The sequence below is a fragment of the Falco biarmicus genome, chromosome 3 (genome assembly GCF_023638135.1).
Source record: "Falco biarmicus isolate bFalBia1 chromosome 3, bFalBia1.pri, whole genome shotgun sequence".
Lineage (NCBI taxonomy): Eukaryota > Metazoa > Chordata > Aves > Falconiformes > Falconidae > Falco > Falco biarmicus.
This window is the reverse complement of record NC_079290.1, coordinates 120100221-120112532: the sequence shown is the minus strand read 5'-3', so window position 1 is coordinate 120112532 and position 12312 is coordinate 120100221. Positions and strand designations below refer to the sequence as shown.

Sequence of the window (12312 nt, the reverse complement as noted above, 5' to 3'; positions counted from 1 at the left end):
CTTACAAAAAGCATTTGCCTTGCCACCTGTCACCCCTGGGAGGCTTTGGGGACACGATTTTACCACAGTAATACCACTGGAGCTGTGCAGTTGATGCATGATGATAAAAAATTAAGAGGGAACATCTTACGTAAAGACATAGGTAATGCAGGCTAGCTGGACATCAGGTTGCAAGCACCCTCCTCAGAGGGAAAAGAAAAGGTCTGCAATGTGCTGGTGATCAGATCCCTAAACTGATGGCCACCCACATGGATACCTTGACCTGGGACACAGGCACATGGGCAGTGCTTCCAGATCCCCAGTCATGCAGAGCCAAACTGGTGCCACCGGAGCAACGATCTTATTAATTCCCAGCCTGGTTAATCCACCCTCGATAACACAGGGCTGATGACACCAGTACAGCCAGACGGGGGAAGTCCCACGTCAGGAAGCCGTAAATGACACACTCCTGGAGGTGGCTTATGTGGTGACTTAAGTCAGGGCTGACCAACTGACAGCCTCAGGGCTGGATCTGATACACAGGCAGTTTATCTGCTTTCCCAGAAAGGCCAGTCTGTCCACGGGCTGATGGCAGATGGCAGTGCATGGGGAGACAGAGGAGACACTGCAACCCGGGGCTTAGATCAACTCGCACACAGTGCCTTGTAAATGCAGCTACAGTGGTTTGAGTCCTTGATACTTGAAACTTCAGCACAACAAGGAACCGCTGCTTGTTCTGGGCCAAAAAGGCCAGTGAGGGGGATGCGCCCAGAACTAGTCAGCCCTTTCCCAGCTCCGCTCCCCAGCCATTGCCTGGGCAGCGTGCAATGCAGCAGGCAAGTCTACAATGGTCCCTGTGAAATAAAGCGTTACTGGTTCAAGAACAGGAAGTCCTCAAGACACAGAGCACAGGAAGGCGGCACACAGCACGGCATGCATGGAGCCTGCGGATCTGTGGGCACCTTTCACCACCACAATGCCTTCCATACTCTTCCTTTTCTGCAGGCACTGGTTCCTCTCAGAACACCCCAGGTTATGCTGGTGAAACATCTAGGGGGCAATGTAACAAGCTAGACCCAGGACTGGATCCCAGCCATCATAGCTCCATTTCTGGTCCAATTGCTGATCTGGTTTCTCTCAAAGGGGAAGGGACATAAGTCAGTGTAGAGATGGAGGAGACTCGCACACTCATGTTTAGCAAGCGTGCTCCCTCATCTGCCAATTTTTTTCCAAAATGATGGGGCACTGACCACTTTGGGGTCTGCTGTAATGCAAATGGCTGTGGACAGCCCCTTCCCACTTGTTACTCCTGTCCAAGAATTCCTGCCCCTGACCAGGATCTGTGCTACATGCCACACCTCTCCTCCAAGTCAGAGAGGTTTTCATGGCTGGATGCACTTGCAAAGACAAGGGCAGGCACTCCCCTTGTATTTGTTCCTCACCTGGGTGTGCATCTGCATGTGAACTCTCAGGCAGGCAAGTATGTGTATGTGAGCATGTGTTTATTAGCACTAAAAAATGCATTTGTCAAAATCTCTAGAGTTAAAAAACAATCATTACATAATTACATTAAACAATTAACCAGCTGATTCATCAGTTAGAGGCTCACCAGCAACACCTGAAACCCATCCCAGCCACTTAGCAAGGCAGAAGATGGCACAAACAAAAGCAGCTCCCAGAATGTCCTGGAGGTTAATGGCCTTGTGCTCGGTCCAGGTAGGAAAAGACACTTTCCATTCTTGGCTACTTGCATCTGGAAGCTGATGGCTTCTGGGCATTACCTGCTCTGAGCTGCTGGTTTAAGGTGTTTTGATATAGAGATATTCCGTGCACGGAATCCTTCAGGTCAGCACCACGTGGTTAGGCATTCGCCCAAGACAACTGTGCTGCCTAACTCAGTCCCTTCATGCCAGTGTGTACTTAGGCCTCATTTCTCAAGTAATGCAATTAGCAACAAACAACTTCTTCGGCAACGTTTGAAACTTTATTGGCACTTCCTTCTGCTCAGCAGGGTCCGTGAGCGCGATGAACATGCAGAACACATAAAATCCATGAAAAAACCTGCTCTGAGTCTCCAGAAAAGGTCTGTCTGTTATTACGGGAGCTGTGACCTGTAATGCTGTTGATTATGTGCTCTCCTGTGCAGCTTTTAACTAAGACAATGAAGCTGGGGAAGCAAGTTTAACTTTGCCATCACCTGCCTTCCAAGTGGGTAACCATGCAACACCAATATATTTAAAAATGAAGTCTCTGGGTTCCTTCAAAACAAAAAGTAAAGAGGAAAAATCACTGCTTTGCTTTCATATGTTACTGGAAAGCATCATGTCCTATAGAGAGCACCAGTGCTGCTGTAGCCAAGGCCCATGGTAACCTGGCTGGCACAGCTCAGTGGGTGAGCAGGCGGGTTGCACTGGGACCTTGTGAGCCAAAACTCAACTCAGAAATGACAGTGCTGCAGACAGAGTTACACCAGCAAATCTCCGCTTGTAACATTCACCTTGCTACCAATTGCATCTAGTGTCGATGCATCCTTGCTGGGAGGGCACTGCTGGCAGAGTAACCGTCCAGCTAACACCAGCAACTAACCCCAGCCACCTCAGCTGGTAAGGACTCACCATGTGGTAACACCCCATTGCTGACCCTGCAACCAGAACCACCACCAAGCAAGGACCCTTCCCATGATGGCCAGCACCCTCCTGCACCAGGGCGTGTGCTGGCGGGGGCCAGCGGTCCTGGAAGCACTTGATGAAGGTCTGTGTGCACATCCTTCAGTATGAATGGGAAGTTCAGCACGAGCCCCGCGGTGGGCACCAGCACCCCAGCCAGCTGCGGGACCAGGAGGGAAGGCTGGGTCAGGGTGACCCTGGGCCAGAGGAAGGCACTGGAAGGGCCACTCTCTCCAGAGAGCTGATCTTACGCCATGTGCAGTAGCAGAGGCAGGCAGGGTCCCTGCTCAGGAAGCAGGGTGAGTGCAGTGCTAGCAAACAGTTAAAACCGGTGCTCAGCATGAACACAGCACCATCCCCAGCACCACGGGCTGGGAGCAGAAATGACCTGCTTGAGGTTCCCAGTTGCCCCAGGCCTAATCCTTGCCCCAGGGCGCCTAAGTGGGGTATTGAACAGGGATGAGCCAAGTTTTCCGCGGCCGAGTGTCCCTGGAGGAACTGCACCGAGGGACCCCCGGCCCCGCTGTCCCTCGCTCCCTGCCGCCGCCGCGCCCCCTGCCCTGGCTGGTGCTGACATGGAGGAACATGTGGGGAAGGGATCAGCGGGCGGCACGGCCGGGGAGCGCGCACCGGGGACTCCGCGCCCCCGGCAGGGTGCGGGTGGGACACCGGGGCCCCGCCTGCCACCCGCCCCTCTCCCCGCGCCGGCCCGAGGTGCTGCAGCGGACCGGGCAGGGTGCCCGCTCCCGAAGCCCCGGCCGCGGGGTGTGCCGGTGCCCCTCGGACCGGGCTGCGCCGTGACCCGCAGCAGCGGCCGGGGCGTTGTGCCCCGCCCGCCCCACCGGGGCCGGGCTGCGCCGCGCTCCAATGGGCGGTGGGGGCCGACCCGCGCCGCCCGCCCCCGCCCGCGCCCCTATAAGCGCCGGAGCGCGGCGCCCGCCCCCGCCCGCCGAGCCGAGCGACGCGGCGCTGCTGGTGCCGGTGCGGGACCCGCTGCGCGCCCCAGCCCCGGAGCGGTGCGTACCTGAGCGGCCCCCGGGGCGGGCGGCGCGGCCCCCCGGCGGGCGCGGAGCGGCGCCTTCCTCCCGGGGCAAGGGTGGGAGCTCTCCGGGACCCGCGGCCGGAGCCGGCTCGCAGGGGAGCGGGGAGCGGTGCCGTCCTCGGGAGCCGTGCCCGGAGCCATGGCCGAGCACATGATGATGTCCATGAGCCACGGTGGCACCGGGCTGCAGAGCTACCGCATGGGAGTGAGTGGGCTGCAGGGACCCCCGCAGCACGGGCAGCATGTGCTGAGGACGCTGCCCGCGGCCGGCCAGATGATGCCCTACGGAGGGGCTGGTATGGACGGTGCGATGAGGTCGAGACCCAGCCTCAGCGGACAGATGGGCCACCACCAGATGCAGAGCGCGATGATGTTCAATGGCCCGAGTCAGCAGCAGCAGTACATGGGGCCGGTGGGCACCCAGCAGCTCATGGCTAGCATGCACCTACAAAAACTCAACACCCAGTACCAGGGCCACCCGCTGGGTATGAGCAACGGGCCCATGGGAGCTGGTGCCCAGCAGTACAGAGCGGGGCCAAGCCAGCACCCGGGCATGCAGCACATGCCCTCACCGGCACTGACCTTGAACGTTATGGACACTGATCTCATAGATGAGGAGGTCTTGACGTCCCTTGTCCTGGAACTGGGGTTGGACCGGATTCAGGAGCTGCCAGAGCTATTCTTGGGACAGAACGAGTTCGACTTCATTTCAGACTTTGTTAGCAAACAGCAACCTAGTGCCATCAGCTGTTGAGGGGCTTTGAGCTCCTCCTTGTGTCTTGGTGGTTTTGAGTTTGCTTCTAACTTCCTTCTCCACCTGCCATCCTCCCTTCCCCTGCCTTGCCCCGTCCTGGATTCCTGACCTCCCCAAAGAGACAATCATCGGACACTGGCTTGCAATGGATCGCTTTTCTCTTCTGTGTGGTTTTTCTGTGTGGGAGTTCCTGGGGAGGGGGCGTGTACCCTAAACAGGGAGCAGATCAAGAGCTCTTGCTGTAGAGCTGCCTCTAAATGGCATTAACAGGATTTCTGGCTTAAGTAGAAATAATGGACTTACGACTTTCCACAACTAGGCTTTGAGCGCAGGAAGCAATGGGCAGCTGGCAGCCCTGCTGGTAGCTGGATTTGCTCAAGGATTCTGTGGTGCCAGCAAAGTTGAAAGGTTCCCCCGGGAGAGGATTGCCTCCCTGGTGCATGGTTTGAACTAGTTTTCCCCTTGCAAACATGGGTGGGGTTAGATATTTGTTGGGACTTTTTACTGTGACAGTAAATAGCTCTTCGGTTTTGTCTGTTCAGCTCGGAAAGGGGACGCTTCCCCTCCCGCAGGCTTTTTTCTAACTGGCTGAGCAAAATAAAGTATGCCATGGGGAAGGCGGTGCGTATGTGCCTAAATGTTCATCTCTGTGGAACTGCGGATCTCTGACCTGTACAGCTAATCAACTGTAACATTTGCAAAGTGTTTGAGGTTGCTTCAGGCATAAGGCTTAAAGCTGCAGTTTAGCTCCACTTTTTTCCACTTCTGAAACCAAATAAAGACCACGTAACTGTATATTCCAGTTCTAATCTTATTTATTTTCCTATGATTATTTATTTTGCAAGGGCTTCTTTTGTTATTTGGCTTTGGGACTGCTGGGAAGGATGCATGGAGAGTACTGCAGCTTTAAGATGCTGGCTTCAAAAAAAAAAGCAAGCCTGGGATAGTTTTCAAGCTGCTCTGCAGATAGTCACTTCAACCCGAGATCTTTATGCTGAACGCATAGGACTGTAAATCCAACACCTTTCTGAATGTGATAAAGATGACCCGATTTCTAATTCCCTTGCTCGGAAAAGGTTAAATGTAAAAGGCGAGTGGGGTTTTGTTTCCTCTGCTGTCTCTTGTTTCCAGGCGCTGTGGAAAGCTCCTGTTAACTCCTAGTTGCTGCTGCCCCCTGCTGCTGCCGGCCCCTGGCAGCTGTCGCTCAACAACCAAGTGAGAATGTACAGATGAATTTGCAAATAAAAGCTGAAATATCTCCAGTGTGCTTTTGTTCAGTGCTCATCTCCGGCTCGGGTGCAACGCGGTTCAACAGTTTCCTTCGCTCCCGTCGGTGGGCTGCGGATCCAGTCGCTGGCGTCCCCCACCTGACACCCAAGTTGTAAGGATTGTAGTTCTAGTTTAATGCTTGGACACCGTCAGCCCTCAAAGCATGGCTGGGAGGATGAGATGCTCCTTCTCTGTACGGAGGGAAAATTCCTGCGGTGGATGGCGCTGCCGGGGTGCGGAGCGGCTGCCGTGGCTCGTAGCCCTGCTGCTGGCTGAGCCAGGCGCTCGGACAAGGGGTGGCGAGTCCTTACGCTTCCTTCAGGCCAAGCGCAGCTGGGTTGCAGCTCTGCTAGGAGCTCTCTGCTGCAGTTTTCTATACCACAAATGCTCTAAAAATCAAGATGGCCTTTCATCTACTCTTCCAGATTTTTCTTTTTATAGGGTTCCCTGCCAGTCCTCTTGCAGAATTGAGGAATATTGCCACGTGTCCCTTTCCTGCTCTGTAGCAGTGGGGCTGTGGATGCCAGAACTGGAGCGGCTGGATCACTTCGACCACACTTTGAGTTGTCTGTCAGTGTCTTCTGGCCTTGTTCCTTGCACAACTTGAGCAATTGTTAACTCCTGTCCTGTCATTTTGGTGGTTATGCTATGCATCTGGAGAGCTGGTCAAAAAGTAAATGGCAGGGCGTACGTTGCAGGTGGGAGAGCCCTGCCTGGGCTGTCAGCTCCGTGGTGATGGGCTGCTTGAGACCTGGAAGAGATTTGCTTTCTCTGTGCATCTGCAGAATAGCAGACAGCTTGGTCAGCAGGTTGTAGGTAAACGGTGAGGAACCGGCAACAGGATTTATTCCTCAGAGTAAAAATAGCTGAACCTCAAAATAAGCAGGCATGTACTGGGCTATCAGTTGTGGTTGTGGAGGGTGCAGGCTGTGTGACACACCAGTCGCCTGCAGTGGCCCAGCTACCCGTGGGGAGCTATGTCCAGCCCACAGATGCTGGATTGTCAACTTTAGCAATTTCTGCAGAGGTTTTCCAGAACAAGAACATGCGTCTCCCTAAGAAACACTTGGTATTTGCTGCAAACTGGACAGAGGAACGTGTCTGTACATCCTCTTGGAGGGCTCCACAGTGCACTGGGAAAGGGACTGTTGATTTAAGTCTGAGCAGGGGAGCTGGTATTACTAGAGATGTGGAGTGACTGGGAGGGGGTCTCAGTCAGGATTCTCCTGGGAATCTGTCCTAGCAGGCTCGGTTGAGATTATTTCAATGTCAGCTTTCATACAAATACAAACTTCAGAGCAGGAATGAACTCCTCAGGTGTGTTACCTCTTCATTTGCTCAAAAGATACTGTTATTTGTGGTCAGCCTGTATGATTTACTAGATAACCCAGGCCAAAACCACAATTTCTGCTACAAGCCTATTGCCTGCGGCTGGGTTAGGCTGGATGAGTCCTGTGATCACTTCCTTTTTAATGCTTTCTTGGTTTAGGTGCAGTTGGGACCACCCCTCTCCACGCTGCCTGCTTTGTACGCCTTGCACCAGGCAGCGGCATAGTGCCGGTCCAGGTCTCCTGGCAGGGTGGCTGGCACCACACAGTGAGCAGAGGTGCCAGGTGGTGCAACGGGGCAACCCCGCTACTTGGGTCTGCAGGAGAGTTCCTTGAAGTCATCTATGATCACCAAAAATATAACGGGGTTGAGCTGTGCTTTTCCCGCTGGCTGACTGACCTCTTCGCCCAGCAGCAGGCAGGAGGCCAGCAGGGTGCTGCTGCAGAACTCCGGTACCCGCAGGGGCTGGCAGGCGCTGCAGATGGTGGCCAAGTGACAGCACCAATCGGTCTGGGAGCTGTGAGCATAGAAGTGAACACCTCGCATGGAGGTGAGTTTGTGTTCAGAGACAACTGCTGGGAAGCACCACTTCTCTGAGACACCAGGAGTCTGCTTTCTGTGTTGCGGAAGAAGGAAGGTTCTCCAACCCCCCTGCTGCCTAGTCCAGATGTGATGGCTGGGACACAACAACCCTGTCCCCTTGCTTTGGCTGGATCCTCTGTAATACTCCAAATAATTTTTGTAGCTATTCTTAGGAAGACCAGGTCCTGAGGCAGCCTCTGGGAGCACGTGTGTGAAAGTACAGAAAGGCACGGCACCTCTCTACATCCCTGTCTTTGACCACATGTGCTCTCAGGGTCACGAAGTTTGCTGGTAGTGCTTGGTGATTCAGAATAGCAAAGAGGAAAGTCCAGTGCAGAGAGCTGAAGGATCTGCTAATAGTGAGTGACTGGGCAAATGACTGGTAAAAATGAAATTATATGTGTAGGGTTGATCTTTCTTGACTTCATACACAGTGCTGGGCTCTAAACTAACTACAGCTACTCAGAACTAAGATCTTAGTATTACAGAGAATGTTCCTATGAAAAATCTCAACTTGCTGTTGAGGAGCCAGACAAGCAAAGGGAAGGTTAGAAATCATTAGGAGATGAACAGAAAGCAGAATCGAACAATGCCCTACAGTATCAATACACAATTCACCTGCATAATTGCCCACACAAGCAAAAATTCTGGTCAGTTCATTAGAAAAATTGTAATGTAAAACTAGAGAAACTATAGAGAAAGAGGAAGCAACTGAGGCAGGGTAATGTTTTTTCAAAAGAAGCCACAAAATAGACTGGGACTCCTCAGTCAGGAAAGGGGCTGGGTAACAGGTTTGTAAAATAAGTGAAAGGGGAAGGTGGCTAGGGAATTATTTTCCCCAGGTGTAATGGGAGATATCTGTTGATCTCTGCAAATTTAGGTGGGAGCGGCCAGGTTCAGACCCAAGTGAACATTGGTATCTCTGCGTGCAACGTAGCTCAAACGGTGAAGCTCTTTCTGACAGCATGGGAGGTACATGAACACTTGTGGGTGGACATGGACAGGAACTCCTCTGTATGAACAAAAAGCCAGTTGACTGTTACAAACTGCCAAGAGCAGACTGGAGAACACAGCAGAGGCCGTTGCTGTATGCCACTGTATCTCTGCATGGTTCACTTCCAACTTGCACACTGTGCTGTCCTTGTCCTACCATCTTCCTGGCTTAGGAGGGATGGGGTAGAAATCGAAAAGGTTCAGAGAAGGGCATCTGGCATGATTAGAGTTACGGGGCAGCCTCTGTCTGAGGCCCCACTAACCACAACTCTTCAGAAATTATCTGAGAAGGAATGCAGTTGTTCAGTCTTCTTCCCATGCAAGCAATAAGGCATCAGACTGGCAAGCTGCAAGTTCAAAGCAAATTAAAGGAGGTGGGCGTTTCTACAGTGAATGGTTGAGCTGTGGGACTCCTCTCCACAAGATGTTGTGGATATGTGAAGTTGCTGAGGGTCTGAGGGATGGCCAGACAAGTTCCTGGAAGAGAAATCCATGAAGGGTCTGTAAGCACATAAAAATTGTGTCTGGCTTAGGAGGTTGCAGCCTGGGGCTGACGGTGTCCTTTTCTCCTCCTTTTCCTGACCTCTGCTATCAATGGAGGTGCCTTGTGTGAGGAATTCCCTGTACTCAGACACACCTCAGTGCTTAGATACACTGTGTTCAGAAAGCATCCCGCTCCTTTCCTTTCCTCACCCTGGCTGCCTCTGTGAGCCACCATGGCTGGGTTTAACCTGCAGCACCAGCAGCAAGGCAACAGGTCTGTCCTGGGAAAACAGTGTGAGAAATAGGTAGCAATTCACCTCCTTGCTATTAATGATGCACCAAATGACATTTGGAGTCAGAAAAGGGCAGACTTGGCCCTTTTACAAAACATGGGCTCCCCAGGTAGGAACCAATATTCAGTAAACAACAGTGTCCATGCATGGCACGGGGAGCAGCTGACAGGCATCTCTGATGCATCACAGAAAGCACCCCCGTGCCACCCAGGGCTGGGAGCAAAGTGGGGTGCCCTCCTCCTGCACCATCTCTACCAGTCTTTACACAGAGAATAATGCTGTGGGAGCAGCGGGAAGCTCAGCTATAGCCTGCCACAGCTCACTGCCTGACCACGTGGATCCAGAGGAGCCAGGCCAGGGCTCAGCATACGGATACATGGATGAGGCTCTAAAGGCACCAGCTGCTAGCTTGCTGACTCAGTGTTTCATCTCTCTTTTGGGTCAGTAGTTCTGTGTATTCTCAGGTCTGTGGATCACGAGGAAGAACACCACAGTCAAGAAGAGCAATGCAGAGGGGCTGTGCATCACTCCCCAGAGCCAGAAAGGCAGGTTGGGGTCTCTTGAGGATGCCGCTGTTGCATACTCACAGGGAGTGGTCCCACTTTGCTGAGCCTGAGCCCCTAGGGCAGCAGGGACTCCCAGGAGCTTCCACATGTGCCTGCATGAATGGGGATTAGGGAAGGCAGCTCTTTGCCAAATCTGAGTGATATTCCAGAGACAAAGTATTAAGCCCATAGTAAAAGCTTTACAAGTGACTGCTTTTGCAAGCCTCTGATCCCAGCCTGATTCCCAGTTCAGCCTTTGCCCCAAAGGACTGGGGAAAGAGGCGGGGAGATCTGCATCTCAGGGCTTTGATAAAATGCTGTTGATTGGAAAGCACAGTAGGTTACTCTATGGCCCATCTTTCCACAGCATTTGAGTGCTGAGGGTCTCTTCTGGGGCATATCATTGTTTATGGCACATTACAACACTCATTTTCAGATGCTGGTTGCAGTCTGCCGTTAGGTTGCTTCATAATTGCTACACCAAGGTCTGGACCTAGTCCTGCTTTTCCTGTTTCAACTGTAAATACAAAAGACAGTTGATTGCAGAGCATTGTAGTGAGTTGAGAAAAGTTTTGACATGTCAGCCAAGTCCTGTTGTCAGTTGTATGTGCGCAGCTCAGAAGCACTAGGACCTTTCAGTGTGCAAGGGCTGTGCTGCATCCTGCAGCCTCCGGATGGAAGATCATTTCCTTTCCAGATTTGCCAGAAATATCCCCGAGTTCACATTTCCTGGGAATTCTGCAAGTTCAGCCTGCTACAAAAGTCCATGACCTGCTCATGACCACTGAAATACCAAGGGGGTGAAGAGACCTCAGTTCAACAGTTTTCTGATCTTCTCCCACTCTGTTGGCTCTGAGCCATGCATCCATCCTCGCTACTTCAGCTGTTTGGTGTGCAGAGCCACCAAAATCTGGCTCTCCCTGCATGGGTAGAGAGCTGTGTAGCCTGCCCCAGCATCTCCCGATCCCTCTGCACACCTCTTCCTTTCTCTGACAGCACAAAGGCAAACATCAGAAGGGGACAGAGGGTTTTGTTTCATTCTTTCATTCTCAGCTGAACCCCTGTGTATTGTTTTGCTAGGCACACTGGTCTGTGCCTGGCTGCCAAGAGCCACAACCCAAAGCCACCGCATCACTACAGGTGGGAAAATCTGGGTAATACTGCAGTGCTGCACTGTGAGCACTGCCCAGAGCAAACCTTGTTTGCAAAGGCGGCACAGCTAGGTCAGGGAAGGAGCAGCAGTTTTAATAAGTAAACCTAGTCCCAGCTTCCTTGGAGTTTCTGGTGGGGTTCAAAAGAGGATCCTAGTGTCCCTGGAGGAAGAGGAGCTCAACACTGCTGCAGAGCTGCTGGCCTGCTGGACAAAGACAGGGAGAGGCAGGCAGAGTGTTGCCCAGCAGCCCTACACAATTAAACTAGGTAAAATCCTAAGAAAGGCCTCTTATGGAAAAGAGATTTGAAGGTGCCTATTTCTCCTCTTTGACAGAGAAGGAAAGCTAGCTAAGGCTTGGAGGCTATGTTTTATACATCTTAAAGCAGACAAATCCCACCTCAAGTGTGTGCATGCAGTGGACGCTGCACTTGTTCAGCAGCTTGGAAAGATACAGCTAAACTTGCTGCCAGTTTCTGCCTGAGCACTGCAGGGGTCATCCCCTGTGGACAAGCTCAGCTTTTCCAGGCAGTAAAGGCACGACTGCCACAAATAACTTGTCCCGCAAAGACTTTGCAAGAATGCAGGGCTATGAACAGCACTGACTGCTCAGCCAAAGTATTTAGCGCTGAATTAGATGCTCACTGGAGTTTGATAACACCAAAGAGTTATTAAAAGCCATTAGTGCTGTAGTGTGCCCCCAGCAGAGAGTCAGCAAGATCTGCTCTATTCAATCCTGTCTGAAGGATCTCTGGGTGAATTCAAGGCAGCGAAAGACAAGCCGCAGGAGTCCCTGCCCCCTTGCAAAAGAAGGCTCGGCACAGCAGGCTGTTTATAAATAGCCAGTTTCAGGAAAAGGCACTTTCCGTTCTGGTGTCAGCACACTGTAAAGAATAAACAGCTTTCAGAGTTGAAAAAAGCTCTCCTTATCGTCTCAGTATGCAAAACCCTACATCTGCCTCTGCATGCTCAGCAAGCTGAGGCATTCAGCGCAGGGCAGCTGGCAGGGGTCCCCTCGGTGTGGCTTGGAAGCAGGCAGGGGACCCCGGCTCACGTCCTATTTGCTGCAGTTTTTACGTGGCCACCAGGCACCAGGCAGACTCATTAATGCAGGGTGTTCAATCAGTTCCCTCATTTCTGCACTGCAGACCCGGGTTACGTGCGATCTCAGAACGATGAGGGGCTTGAACATGCTGGAATAGTGTCCGTGGTGTGAGGACACGGCCT

The 12312-nt window shown here is 52.5% G+C and overlaps 1 protein-coding gene across 1 annotated transcript; it reads left to right on the top strand.

Moving 5' to 3' along the window:
* The first annotated feature begins 3577 nt into the window (after window positions 1-3577).
* On the top strand, window positions 3578-5699 carry CITED4 (Cbp/p300 interacting transactivator with Glu/Asp rich carboxy-terminal domain 4). Its single transcript, XM_056333060.1, has one exon. The coding sequence runs from the start codon at window positions 3827-3829 to the stop codon at window positions 4439-4441; it is 615 nt and encodes a 204-aa protein (XP_056189035.1). The 5' UTR covers window positions 3578-3826; the 3' UTR covers window positions 4442-5699.
* The last annotated feature ends 6613 nt before the right edge of the window (window positions 5700-12312 follow it).